The 12375-nt window shown below is 48.4% G+C and overlaps 1 protein-coding gene across 1 annotated transcript in view; it reads left to right on the forward strand.

Annotated features, from left to right (window-relative positions):
- The window catches only part of slc4a11 (solute carrier family 4 member 11), a 63751-nt gene that overhangs the window by 43921 nt on the left and 7455 nt on the right, over positions 1-12375 (forward strand). The window contains exons 8-15 of the mRNA XM_061245487.1: positions 1453-1659; positions 4406-4490; positions 5488-5613; positions 6876-6989; positions 7528-7660; positions 7847-7920; positions 8417-8669; positions 11559-11665. Of these exons, the coding sequence (XP_061101471.1) occupies positions 1453-1659; positions 4406-4490; positions 5488-5613; positions 6876-6989; positions 7528-7660; positions 7847-7920; positions 8417-8669; positions 11559-11665 (1099 nt within the window). The remainder of the gene's footprint in view (positions 1-1452; positions 1660-4405; positions 4491-5487; positions 5614-6875; positions 6990-7527; positions 7661-7846; positions 7921-8416; positions 8670-11558; positions 11666-12375) is intronic.

A 12375-nucleotide genomic window follows, 5' to 3' on the forward strand; every position in this document is an offset into this window, starting at 1 on the left:
AGTGTGTCACATTTCTTTTACATCATTTTTCAATGTGATGTCAATGATTCATCTCCCACTACGATAAGGGGAAAATGTACACTCAGTGAGCACTTTATTACACCACCTGTACACCAGCTTGTTAATGCAAATATCTAATCAGCCAATTGCAACTGAATGCATAAAAGCATACAGACATGGTCAAGAGGTTCAGAGGTTCAGTATTTCAGACCAAATGTCAGAATGGGGAAGAAATGTGATCTTTGACCGTGGAATGATTGTTGGTGCCAGACAGAGTGGTTTGATTATCTCAGAAAGTGCTGATCTCGTGGGATTTTCACGCAAACAGTCTCTAGAGTTTGCAAAGAATGGTGCAAAAAACAAAAAACATCCAGCAAACAGCAGTTCTGCGGGCAGAAACACCTTGTTAATGAGAGTGGTCAGAGGAGAAGGGCCAGACTGGTCAAAGCTGACAGGAAAGTGACAATAATGAAAATAACCACGCATTACAACAGTGGTATGCACAAGAGCATCTCTGAACACACAATGCATCATAACTCTAAGTGGATAGGCTACAGCAGCAGAAGACCAAAAAGTCTAAAAAATAATAAATACCTAATGAAGCGCTCACTGACTGTATATGATTTATAATGGAGAAAAGGCATTTTATTCATTTTCAGTGGTTTTTGAATAGGTTTTTGGACCCCTAGATATTTTGAAGATGGTAATTCCCTCTTGGAAATAATGCAGAAGAGAGGTTCATGAGTCAAAACATTTGTAGTAATTTACAAACGTTATTGCCTTATTGCCGTTATTGCCACTTCTTCGCAGCAGATTTAGACCTCTCTGTGACGTAATCACAAACAGAAGACTCCCATCACACTTAAAGCCCAGTCACTGTTTCTCTCTGTGTGCCTTGAACAGATGCTGCCCATCCACAGCATGTTCGGGGAGAGTCTGTGCTTTAAAATGCTGCTTTAAAAAACAGCCATTGTTAGGAAACAGAAAATGTCTGTAAGATTACAGTGATTCAGGGAATGTGGATGTGCAGGGGTGGTCTGTACTTTCACAGCATCTACCTGGTGAATAATCCCCCCTTTCTCTCTCGCTCTCCATTTTCCCTCCATCCTCTTCCTCTCTGTCTCTTGCTCTCTGTCCTTCTTTTCTCTCCCTCTATCTCTCGCTCTCTCCCCATCTTTCGCGCTCTCTCCCCCTCTTTCCCTCTTCCTCTCCTTCGGCTTATTTCTCTCTTTCATCCTCTCCCTCTCTTCCTCCCTTTCTCTATCACTCTTTCTGTCCCCTACCCTTGCCCTCCTTCCCCTCTCTCTATCCCTCTTTCTCCCTAACCCCATTCCACTCTCACTCCCTCTCCTCAACCCCTCACCCTTTCTCACTCCCTGTCCACTTTCTCACTCCCTCCCTCTCCCTCTCTCCCCTTCCCTCTTTCTCCCTCTCTCCCCTCTCCCCGTACAGAAAAGCACAAAGACAGCGATGGAGCTGGGTCGGACCTTCGCCACCATGTTCTCTGACATCTCCTTCCGCCAGAAGCTCCTGGAGACCAAGACGCAGGAGGAGTTCAAGGAGGCTCTGGTGATGCAGAGGCACCAGTTAACGGCAGCCAATCAGAAGCCCACCGCTGTGGAGGAGGAGACAGACCCTCACAGCCACAAGCCGCTCGTGGTACCAGAGCCCTTTCAATGATAATAATAATAATAGGAATTATAATAATTAGAATAATCATAATAATGTTATTTAGCTGATGCTTTTATCCAAAGCAGCTTACAGTTCATTAGACTAAGCAGGGGACAATCCCCCCTCGAGTAATGCTGGGTTAAGACAAAAAAGAAAAAATACAATTCGATATATCATCTATACGCCCTACACAGAGGTGACGCAGGAGAGCCAATCAGAACGTTGCCCCAGAGGCTCATAGTGGGCCACAATATAATTACGGGCTAATTAAGACCTCTGATGAAACTCAAACGAGCTCCATTCAGCTCAGAGATTGTAGAGTCTGGGCCGATGCCTGGACCCTCCCCTGTAATCACAGGCTGGGCTGTTGTGATGGTGAGATATCAGCTCCAGAGAATAGCAGGATTGGCGGTAATCATCTCCCCGCCACGCCACACTCCGCGGCACGTTCTCGGAGCGCCGCGGATCTGGCCGTTGGCAAGCAGAGTAGGGGGGGTCAGCCAATCAGGAGACGGGGAGCGGTGCGCTCGCTGAAGTGGCTCTCTCCGAATTCGGGAGGGGGCCATTACCATAATCACCTGCCAAATTCATTTATTAATGGAAAAGGAGGGTACAAATATCACATTCTCCATAATTCATGGAGTGCGTGACACGCCGAGGCGGCCGGGTGAAAGGGCGCGGAGATCCGGCGAACCGCCTGCGACCTTTGACCTGTGAAACGTTCTCATGGCGAGGTCTGGGGGACGATGTCCGCTCGCTCGGTCTCCACGGCCAGCGGAGGCAGGTGCTCCGTGTTTGAGCTTCCCTGCTTGATAAGATCGTGTCCGTGTACATAATTCATGCCCGTTCAATTTTCCTCTCCCGCTTACACGCCCGTGGGCCGGTGGGGTTTTAATCAATCATCCACGGCTTGGTTCCAGGGCTGAGGAGCGACCCTCGTCAAAAACGCCCCTACCCTGTAATCAGCGCCATCTCAGGCCCCGACGCAGGGGCAGGGAAAAGCGCTGTGAACTACAGGCCGTTTCCCTCCTGAATGTCCGCCGGAGATTCAGCGCTTCTTAAACACTCCGCCGCTAAACACGCCCGCTAGGGAGCCGTGGGCTGCGATGGCGTGTCGCTGATGTGTCCGCGCGTCGCGAACGGAAACGATCTGACGCATGAAATCACTCAGCCCTCTGCCCTTTTCAGCACACTCAGACATTTATCCTGAAATTAAGAGAAAATAATCTGTTCTTTTCAGTTCAGGCTGAATCATACACAGAAATAAGAGAACTGCAAGCACTTAGTGTGTCAAATCTGCACATATTCACTATATTACAAATTTTACAATGAAAAAGAACTTGCACACACTTTGACGCACATACTTTCACACACACTCAGAAATAAAGGTACAGTGGAAGTACATTTTTGTTCTTTAAGGAACAAATTTCCTGAATGTACCCTGAATGGTACAATAATGTTCTTCATTTTACAAGCAAAAAAGGTACAAATTAATGAGTAAAAGCATGGCTAGGGGTAAATTGTTTTGCAACTATAAGGGTACGACCCCAGCCACGAGCCTTTGTACTATATTTTCGGACAATGCAACAACGGCATGTAGTCAGCTTCTCTTTCAAACAATAACCAAATAAAAGCCCGCCCCCCTCCGCGAAAATCCCCTCCATGTCAGAGAGGACCAGCACCCAGGGGAGGGGGGCAGGTGGGCAGTAAGTCCCCTCAAAGCCTTTGTTTGTGAAAGCAGGGCCAGGCCTGGCACAGTTCCCCAGCAGAAGGCCTGGTGCCGACCCCAGCATTACCCAGCCATCTCATTACAGAGGGCTGTTTAACCAGGGGGGGCTTCGCAAAAACGGCCACCCACACAGGGAAGTGTGTGTGTGCGTGTGTGTGTGTGTGTGTGTGTGTGTGTGTGTGGAACCTGGGCCCCACGTGCTTAAGGCATTCCGTGCTGTTTACTCAAAGGTAACTCGGGTCCTTAGTGCAGAAAGCCGATATAAACATAAACGATTCAGAGGAGGAATGCGCTGAACCTCCGGTTTCCACAAGTGTTTTCCTCTCACTTCAATAGGCGGGAATTCAGCCAAGGAAGTTCTTGGATCGACAACACTAACATTGACAAAAACATTTTATGATTCCTTGAATAGTTGGCCTTTTAAAATAACGGCTCAAGATTCCTGTTTGAATGGTTGGATTGCTGCCAGTAAGATTAATTTTCGTTGCCATTTTAGTGGGTGGAAAGATTCCAGTGTGTACTCAACCTGTTACCCCAGACCGAAACACTAACCTGATACTAATCACATTTCTGCCTATTTGAATCAAACTTCTATTGGCCAATCACTTGTAATAGTCCTGTGTTCAGTAATGGTTTTGACTCTGAGGTGTAATAGTCATGCTCAGTAACAGTCAGGTGTAATAGTCATGCTCAGTAACAGTCAGGTGTAATAGTCATGCTCAGTAACAGTCAGGTGTAATAGTCATGCTCAGTAGCAGTCAGGTATAATGGTCATGCTCAGTAGCAGTCAGGTGTAAGAGTCATGCTCAGTAGCAGTCAGGTGTAAGAGTCATGCTCAGTAACAGTCAGGTGTAATAGTCATGCTCAGTAACAGTCAGGTATAATAGTCATGCTCAGTAGCAGTCAGGTGTAATAGTCATACTCAGTAACAGTCAGGTGTAATAGTCATGCTCAGTAACAGTCAAGTGTAATAGTCATGCTCAGTAGCAGTCTGTCCCATTGCAGTGTAAGGACTTCCTGAAGGCAGGCCGGGGGATATATGAGGACTTGTGCCGTCGGCTGCCGCTCTACCCCTCGGACTTCACAGATGGTATGTGCCGGGACCCCCACTGTGTGTAGAGTGGTACAATCCTTCTAACCCTTTAAAGCATAAGGTAACAAATATGTGATTGGAATGTTTCAAACTCAACATTATAATGCTGATGTAACTGTCACTACTGCTAACTGAAAGCAGTGGAGTTCTAGAGAACTGGTTTGGGATTTTGAGAAAACATTCTAAAAAAAAACTAAAAAACAACTATTAAAAAGGGTTAAGCGTCTGTCAGTCCACCTGGAGACAGGGAAACGCATAAAAGCACCAGCGCAGAGAGAGTCGGAGGCAGTTTTGTGGTGAGGTTTTGGAGTCATCTGGGTGCCCGAGGCTCCCCTCTGTCTGATCTGCACAGGTTCAGCACTGCGGACAGCTCCAGGGCAGCCTTCCATCTCTGGTCTCAGCCAATCAGACACTGCCCCCTGTCCCACTCTGTACACTGAACACTGTCTCACTGCATACACACTGGCTGCGTCCAGAATCGCAAACTTGCTTACTATTGCAAATGTAATTGAGTACACTGGATGAGAAAGTCGTTAAGTAGACAATATAGTGTGTACTAATTATATATGTATTTCATGGGTTTTGCTGAATGTGGGCATGTGAAACTAGTGTCCTCAAAGTGTGTCGTGTCTACAAAACATACTACAGGCTGGGCGACATACCCCCATGCTATTTCTCAACAGTATGATGGAAGTCTCGTAAGATGGCCATACAAAAATGGCTACCTGTTCCTTTGTGTGGGACAAAAAAAGTATGGGTTACACTCAGCAAAACCTGGACATATGTATATTAATGTACACATTGAGAGAAATTTTCACCTACTTAACAATTACTTATCCAGTGCTCTCATGGTCTGCATTTGGGAGCACATTGTGTCCTAACATAAGTAAGCAGTGGGGTTAGTAGGCAGTGCATATTTTGAGTAGATAGGAGGCTGTTTCTGCACACTGCTATCACTGACCTGTATCTGCCTGACTCCCTCACCTGTGCACAGGTATCGTCGGGAGCAACAAGACCCTGCTGAAGTACTTCACCACCGCCATTTTCCTCTACATCGCCATCCTGCTCCCCGCCATCGCCTTCGGTTCTCTGAATGACGAAAGCACGCGCGGCGAGATCGGTAAGAGAGCGCTACCTGCGCTACCTGCGCTACCTGCTAAACCTGCTCTACCTGCTCTACCTGCTAAACCTGCTCTACCTGCTCTACCTGCTAAACCAGATCTACCTGCTAAACATGCTCTACCTGCTCTACCTGCTAAACCAGATCTACCTGCTAAACATGCTCTACCTGCTAAACCTGCTCTACCTGCTAAACCTGCTCTACCTGCTAAACATGCTCTACCTGCTAAACATGCTAAACCTGCTCTACCTGCTAAACATGCTAAACCTGCTCTACCTGCTAAACCTGCTAAACCTGCTCTACCTGCGATACCTGCTCTACCTGCTAAACCTGCTCTACCTGCTCTACCTGCTAAACCTGCTCTACCTGTGCTACCTGCTAAACCTGCTCTACCTGCTCTATCTGCGCTACCTGCTACCTGCTAAACCTGCGCTACCTGCTCAACCTGCTCTACCTGCTAAACATGCTAAACCTTCTCTACCTGGTAAACATGCTCTACCTGCTAAACATGCTAAACCTGCTGTACCTGCTAAACATGCTAAACCTGCTCTACCTGCTAAACCTGCTCTACCTGCGCTACCTGCGCTACCTGCTCTACCTGCTAAACCTGCTAAACCTGCTCTACCTGCTAAATCTGCTAAACCTGCTAAACCTTCTCTACCTGCTCTACCTGCGCTACCTGATAAACCTGCTAAACCTTCTCTACCTGCTCCACCTGTGCTACCTGCTAAACCTGCTCTACCTGCTCTATCTGCGCTACCTGCTACCTGCTCTATCTGCGCTACCTGCTAAACCTGCTCTACCTGCTAAACCTGCTAAACCTGCTCTACCTGCTAAACCTGCTAAACCTTCTCTACCTGCTCTACCTGCGCTACCTGATAAACCTGCTAAACCTTCTCTACCTGCTCTACCTGCGCTACCTGATAAACCTGCTAAACCTGCTCTACCTGCGCTACCTGCTAAACCTGCTCTACCTGCTAAACCTGCTCTCCCTGCTAAACCTGCTCTACCTGCTAAACCTGCTAAACTTGCGCTACCTGCTACCTGCACAACCTGCTGATGAAAATACTTTTCACTGCTGTATTGGAACCTATGAGATACTCTCAAAAAGTGCAAATCCTGCTTTCCGGTCCTTTTGGTTGGCTCAACTTGAACAGGCAAGATCAATCGAGCACATAAAAATAATCAAATGTATTTGAATTTTTCATTTGAGGTAGGTGTGGGTTAGAGTAAATGTGTGGCTGTGTCCCTCCCTCTCTCAGACGTGCAGAAGACCATCATCGGGCAGTGCATCGGAGGGGTGATCTACTCCCTGCTTGCTGGGTCTCCTCTCGTCATCCCCCTCACCACCGCCCCCCTCGCCATCTTCATCAGCGGTGCGTTTACCCAGCATGCACTGCGGCACGCAAGCTGCTTCATTCAGTGTGTTTGTGTGTGTGCTGCTGAGATGAGGTTGTAGGGTCAGTACCTGTGTGCAGGTTGTGTGTGTGTGTGGGTGTGTGTGTGTGTGTGTGTTGCAGAGTGTGTGTTGCTCAGGCTGTGTGTGTGTGTGTGTTGCAGAGTGTTTGTTGCTCAGGCTGTGTGTGTGTGTGTGTGTGTGTGTGTGTTGCAGAGTGTGTGTTGCTCAGGCTGTGTGTGTGTGTGTGTTGCAGAGTGTTTGTTGCTCAGGCTGTGTGTGTGTGTGTGTGTGTGTTTGTGTTGCAGAGTGTGTGTTGCTCAGGGTGTGTGTGTGTGTGTGTGTGTGTGTGTGTGTTGCAGAGTGTGTGTTGCTCAGGCTGTGTGTGTGTGTTGCAGAGTGTGTGTTGCTCAGGCTGTGTGTGTGTGTGTGTTGCAGAGTGTGTGTTGCTCAGGCTGTGTGTGTGTGTGTTTCAGAGTGTGTGTTGCTCAGGCTGTGTGTGTGTGTGTGTACTGCAGTGATCCGAGGCATATGTGATGACTACGACCTTGACTTTGCGGCCTTCTACGCCTGCATCGGCCTGTGGAACAGCCTCTTCCTCATCCTTGGCGGAGTCTTCAACGTCAGCCTCCTCATGAAGCTCTTCAAACGGTCAGTCCTGGAGTAGGGCATCATGGGAAATCCCCAGGAGTTGGAACTAATGTTATTATAATGTGGTTGCTGCACTGTATTCTGGGTGTTATAGTTTTTACTGTTGTTATGTGTTTGGTATAGGTGGTTGGTTCGTTGCGCAGTGCATTCTGGTGCTGTAGTTTTTACTCTTGCTCTGTGGTACAGGTCTACAGAGGAGGTAATCGCCCTGTTCATCTCCATTGCCTTCGTGGGAGACGCTGTGAAGGGAACCGTAAAGAGTAAGCATCACACCCGGAGTTTCTGCTCTCATCTCAGATCATTTAACATGCTCTCTCTCTCTCTGTCTCTCTCTCTCTGTTTTTCTGTCTATACCTTTTTCCCTTTTCTCACTTCCCTCTTCTTTCTTTCTCTCTATCCCTTTCTCTTCCTCTCCCTTTCCTGTTCTTTCCTCATCTCACCCCTCTCAATCTGCTCCTATCTTCCTTTTCTCTTACTCTATCCCTCTCTATTTCAGTTAAATTCAATAAGCATTTTTTGATGTAACAATAAGTAACAGTAAATAACAATACAAATAAATCTGCATAATAGAACAGGAACACAGTAACGGTAAACGGTAAACGGCAGGCATTTATATAGCGCCTTTATCCAAAGCGCTGTACAATTGATGCTTCTCCATTCACCACAGTAACAGACACAGTATATGTATTTCTGTGTTTGTGTGCGTGTATCGCTCTCTCTCTCTGACCTGTTCTCCCTTTGCCCCTTTGTCCCCAGTTTTCCATAAGTGTTACCACAACCCAGTCCTGGGGAACCTGAGCGTAGGAGGGGTGCACCGCCTGCAGGGGGCGCTGATGCAAGACGGTCTGACCAACACCACGGGGGGCGCGGCCAACTCCACGGGGGGCGGAGTCCTGCCCCCGTTTGCGGAGGTCATCGTGCAGTGCACCCGCGACCGGCCCGTGCTCTGCCTGCTGCTCACGCTGGGCACCCTGTGGCTCGGCTACACGCTGTACCAGTTCAAACGGAGGTGCGCTAACACACTGCTCTGCACTGTACCGACGCCCTCTACCAATGCGCTAACACACTGCGCTGCACTATACCTACGCCCTCTACCAGTGCGCTAACACACTGCGCTGCACTATACCGACGCCCTCTACCAGTGCGCTAACACACTGCACTACACAGCACAGACACCCTCTACCAGTGCGCTAACACACTGCGCTGCACTATACCGACGCCCTCTACCAGTGCGTTAACACACTGCACTGCACAGCACAGGCACCCTCTACCAGTGCGTTAACACACTGCACTGCACAGTACAGACACTTTCTACCAGTGCGCTAACACACTGCACTACACAGTACAGACACCCTCTACCAGTGCGCTAACACACTGCACTGCACAGCACAGACACCCTCTACCAGTGCGCTAACACAGTACACTACACAGTACAGATGCCCTCTACCAGTGCGTTAACACACTGCACTACACAGTACAGACACTTTCTACCAGTGCGCTAACACACTGCACTACACAGTACAGACACCCTCTACCAGTGCGCTAACACACTGCACTGCACAGCACAGACACCCTCTACCAGTGCGTTAACACACTGCACTGCACAGTACAGACACCCTCTACCAGTGCGCTAACACAGTACACTACACAGTACAGATGCCCTCTACCAGTGCGTTAACACACTGCACTACACAGTACAGACACTTTCTACCAGTGCGCTAACACACTGCACTACACAGCACAGACACCCTCTACCAGTGCGCTAACACAGTACACTACACAGTACAGATGCCCTCTACCAGTGCGTTAACACACTGCACTACACAGTACAGACACTTTCTACCAGTGCACTAACACACTGTGCTGCACTGTACCGACGCCCTCTACCAGTGCGCTAACACACTGCACTGCACAGCACAGACACCCTCTACCAGTGCGCTAACACACTGCACTGCACAGTACAGATGCCCTCTACCAGTGCGTTAACACACTGCACTGCACAGTACAGACACCCTCTACCAGTGCGCTAACACAGTACACTGCACAGTACAGATGCCCTCTACCAGTGCGCTAACACAGTACACTACACAGTACAGATGCCCTCTACCAGTGCGTTAACACACTGCACTACACAGTACAGACACTTTCTACCAGTGCGCTAACACACTGTGCTGCACTGTACCGACGCCCTCTACCAGTGCGCTAACACACTGCACTACACAGCACAGACACCTTCTACCAGTGCGTTAACACACTGCACTACACAGTACAGACACCTTCTACTAGTGCGCTAACACAGTACACTACACAGTACAGATGCCCTCTACCAGTGCGTTAACACACTGCACTGCACAGTACCGACGCCCTCTACCAGTGCGCTAACACACTGTGCTGCACTGTACCGACGCCCTCTACCAGTGCGCTAACACACTGCACTGCACAGCACAGACACCCTCTACCAGTGCGCTAACACACTGCACTGCACAACACAGACACCCTCTACCAGTGCGCTAACACACTGCACTGCACAGTACAGATGCCCTCTACCAGTGCGCTAACACACTGCACTGCACAGTACAGACACCTTCTACCAGTGCGCTAACACAGTACACTACACAACACAGACACCCTCTACCAGTGCGTTAACACACTGCACTGCACAGTACAGACACCCTCTACCAGTGCGCTAACACAGTACACTGCACAGTACAGACACCCTCTACCAGTGCGCTAACACAGTACACTACACAGTACAGATGCCCTCTACCAGTGCGTTAACACACTGCACTACACAGTACAGACACTTTCTACCAGTGCGCTAACACACTGCACTACACAGCACAGACACCCTCTACCAGTGCGCTAACACACTGCACTGCACAGCACAGACACCCTCTACCAGTGCGCTAACACACTGTGCTGCACTGTACCGACGCTCTCTACCAGTGCGTTAACACACTGCACTACACAGTACCGACACCTTCTACCAGTGCGCTAACACAGTACACTACACAGTACAGATGCCCTCTACCAGTGCGTTAACACACTGCACTGCACAGTACAGACACCCTCTACCAGTGCGCTAACACACTGCACAGCACAACACAGTACACTACACAGTACAAACCAGAGGAGGTACATTATGTATTCTAATACGATATGCGCTGCCACACAGACGCTGCAGCATATGGATACTTGTTGTGTGTGAGATTGCATATTAGAGGTCAGATTAATATCATAAACCTCCTCTAGCACACACAATCAGCGCCGCCTTCCCCCTTTCCCTGAAACAGATTAAAGAGCCTGAATCAATCAGCTCTACTGCTGCCTGAAACTGCTGTATTTTTGAAATGTTTAAATGTAGTGCCTTTTCACACCGCTAACGGTGGAGGAAGCAGTCTTAATCACATTGGCTGCGGTGTTATTGTTGTGTTATTTATTAGCTTAGCAGACACAGCCATCCGGCGCAGTTTACACAGCTTAGGTTTATCTCTTTGTAAGGCTGAGTACATTTCTGGAGCTCCTCTCTGGAGTGTGTTTATCAAACTGCACCTGCCGTGTCACCTGGGGTTTAACCTGCGTCTCCTGAGCTGTGAGCTTACTCTACACACACACACACACACACACACTCACCCACAGGTATACATCCACATACACACTCACCCACAGGTACACACACACACACACACACACATACATATGATACTGCACACACTCACACACACGCGCCCTCTCACATGCGCACACACACAAACCCCCACATACGCAGACACACACACAGGACCTCATCTCTGCAACACAGTAATAACAGTCTGCAACACCTGAAGCAATGTGAGCATGCTCTGTTTGTTGCAGTGCCTGAGGATTGTGGGTAATTGAGTTTTTGTTCGTCTTGCAGTCCCTTCCTCCACGCCAAAGTCCGAGAGGTGCTGTCGGACTGCGCCCTGCCCATATCCGTCCTCATGTTCTCCTTCGTGGGCTCCTACCTGTTCAGGGCCATCTCGCGTCAGTACACCTTTCTCCCCCCACCTTTCCTACACCCAGCTCCCTATAAAACACACCTGTCTAAACCGCTGGCTCCAGGAATGGAGTAGAGAGCGGAGTACTACAGGATAGGATACACACAGTACTATTTTAGTTCAGAAGTCATGTTCAGAAACAGGACTGTACAATTTGTTTGAAAAAAAACTGTTTCTTTAGTGAATGCAAAACAAATGTACACTGTCAAAACCTAGCTTGAGCTAAAAAAAAATGGTTTTGACAGTTACATTCGACTGCACACAAGAGGCAAGACTTGAATCATGTTATAATTTCAGAGGAAGCTGAGGGGTTATGATTCAAAATGGCGGAGAGTAGATACTAATTGGTGTGCTTCACCATCGAAGCACCATTGTCCTTCTTTAATACATTTAATACAAGTCATACTGGCCATGTTTTTACTTCTGTCCTTAAATTTAGACCTTTCCTTAGTCGTCCTAACGTCCTGCCTGGCTGATTTGTCTCTTAGAGAAAGCCTCCATTTTGTCAATATTGCCATTTACCGACAGGAAGTCACACTGGGCTTCCCTGCTGCCATTTCCACAGTGAATGAAAAATGTTTTTTTAAAACCCCAGTTGAGCCAATGTCATAAAAGCTGTGAAGTTATTCCTGGACTTTTTAAAAGCCGAGCGCACTGAACTCCAGGGAAACAAACACAGTGGATCATCCTGTTAAG

This window comes from Conger conger, chromosome 6 (assembly GCF_963514075.1).
Source record: "Conger conger chromosome 6, fConCon1.1, whole genome shotgun sequence".
NCBI lineage: Eukaryota > Metazoa > Chordata > Actinopteri > Anguilliformes > Congridae > Conger > Conger conger.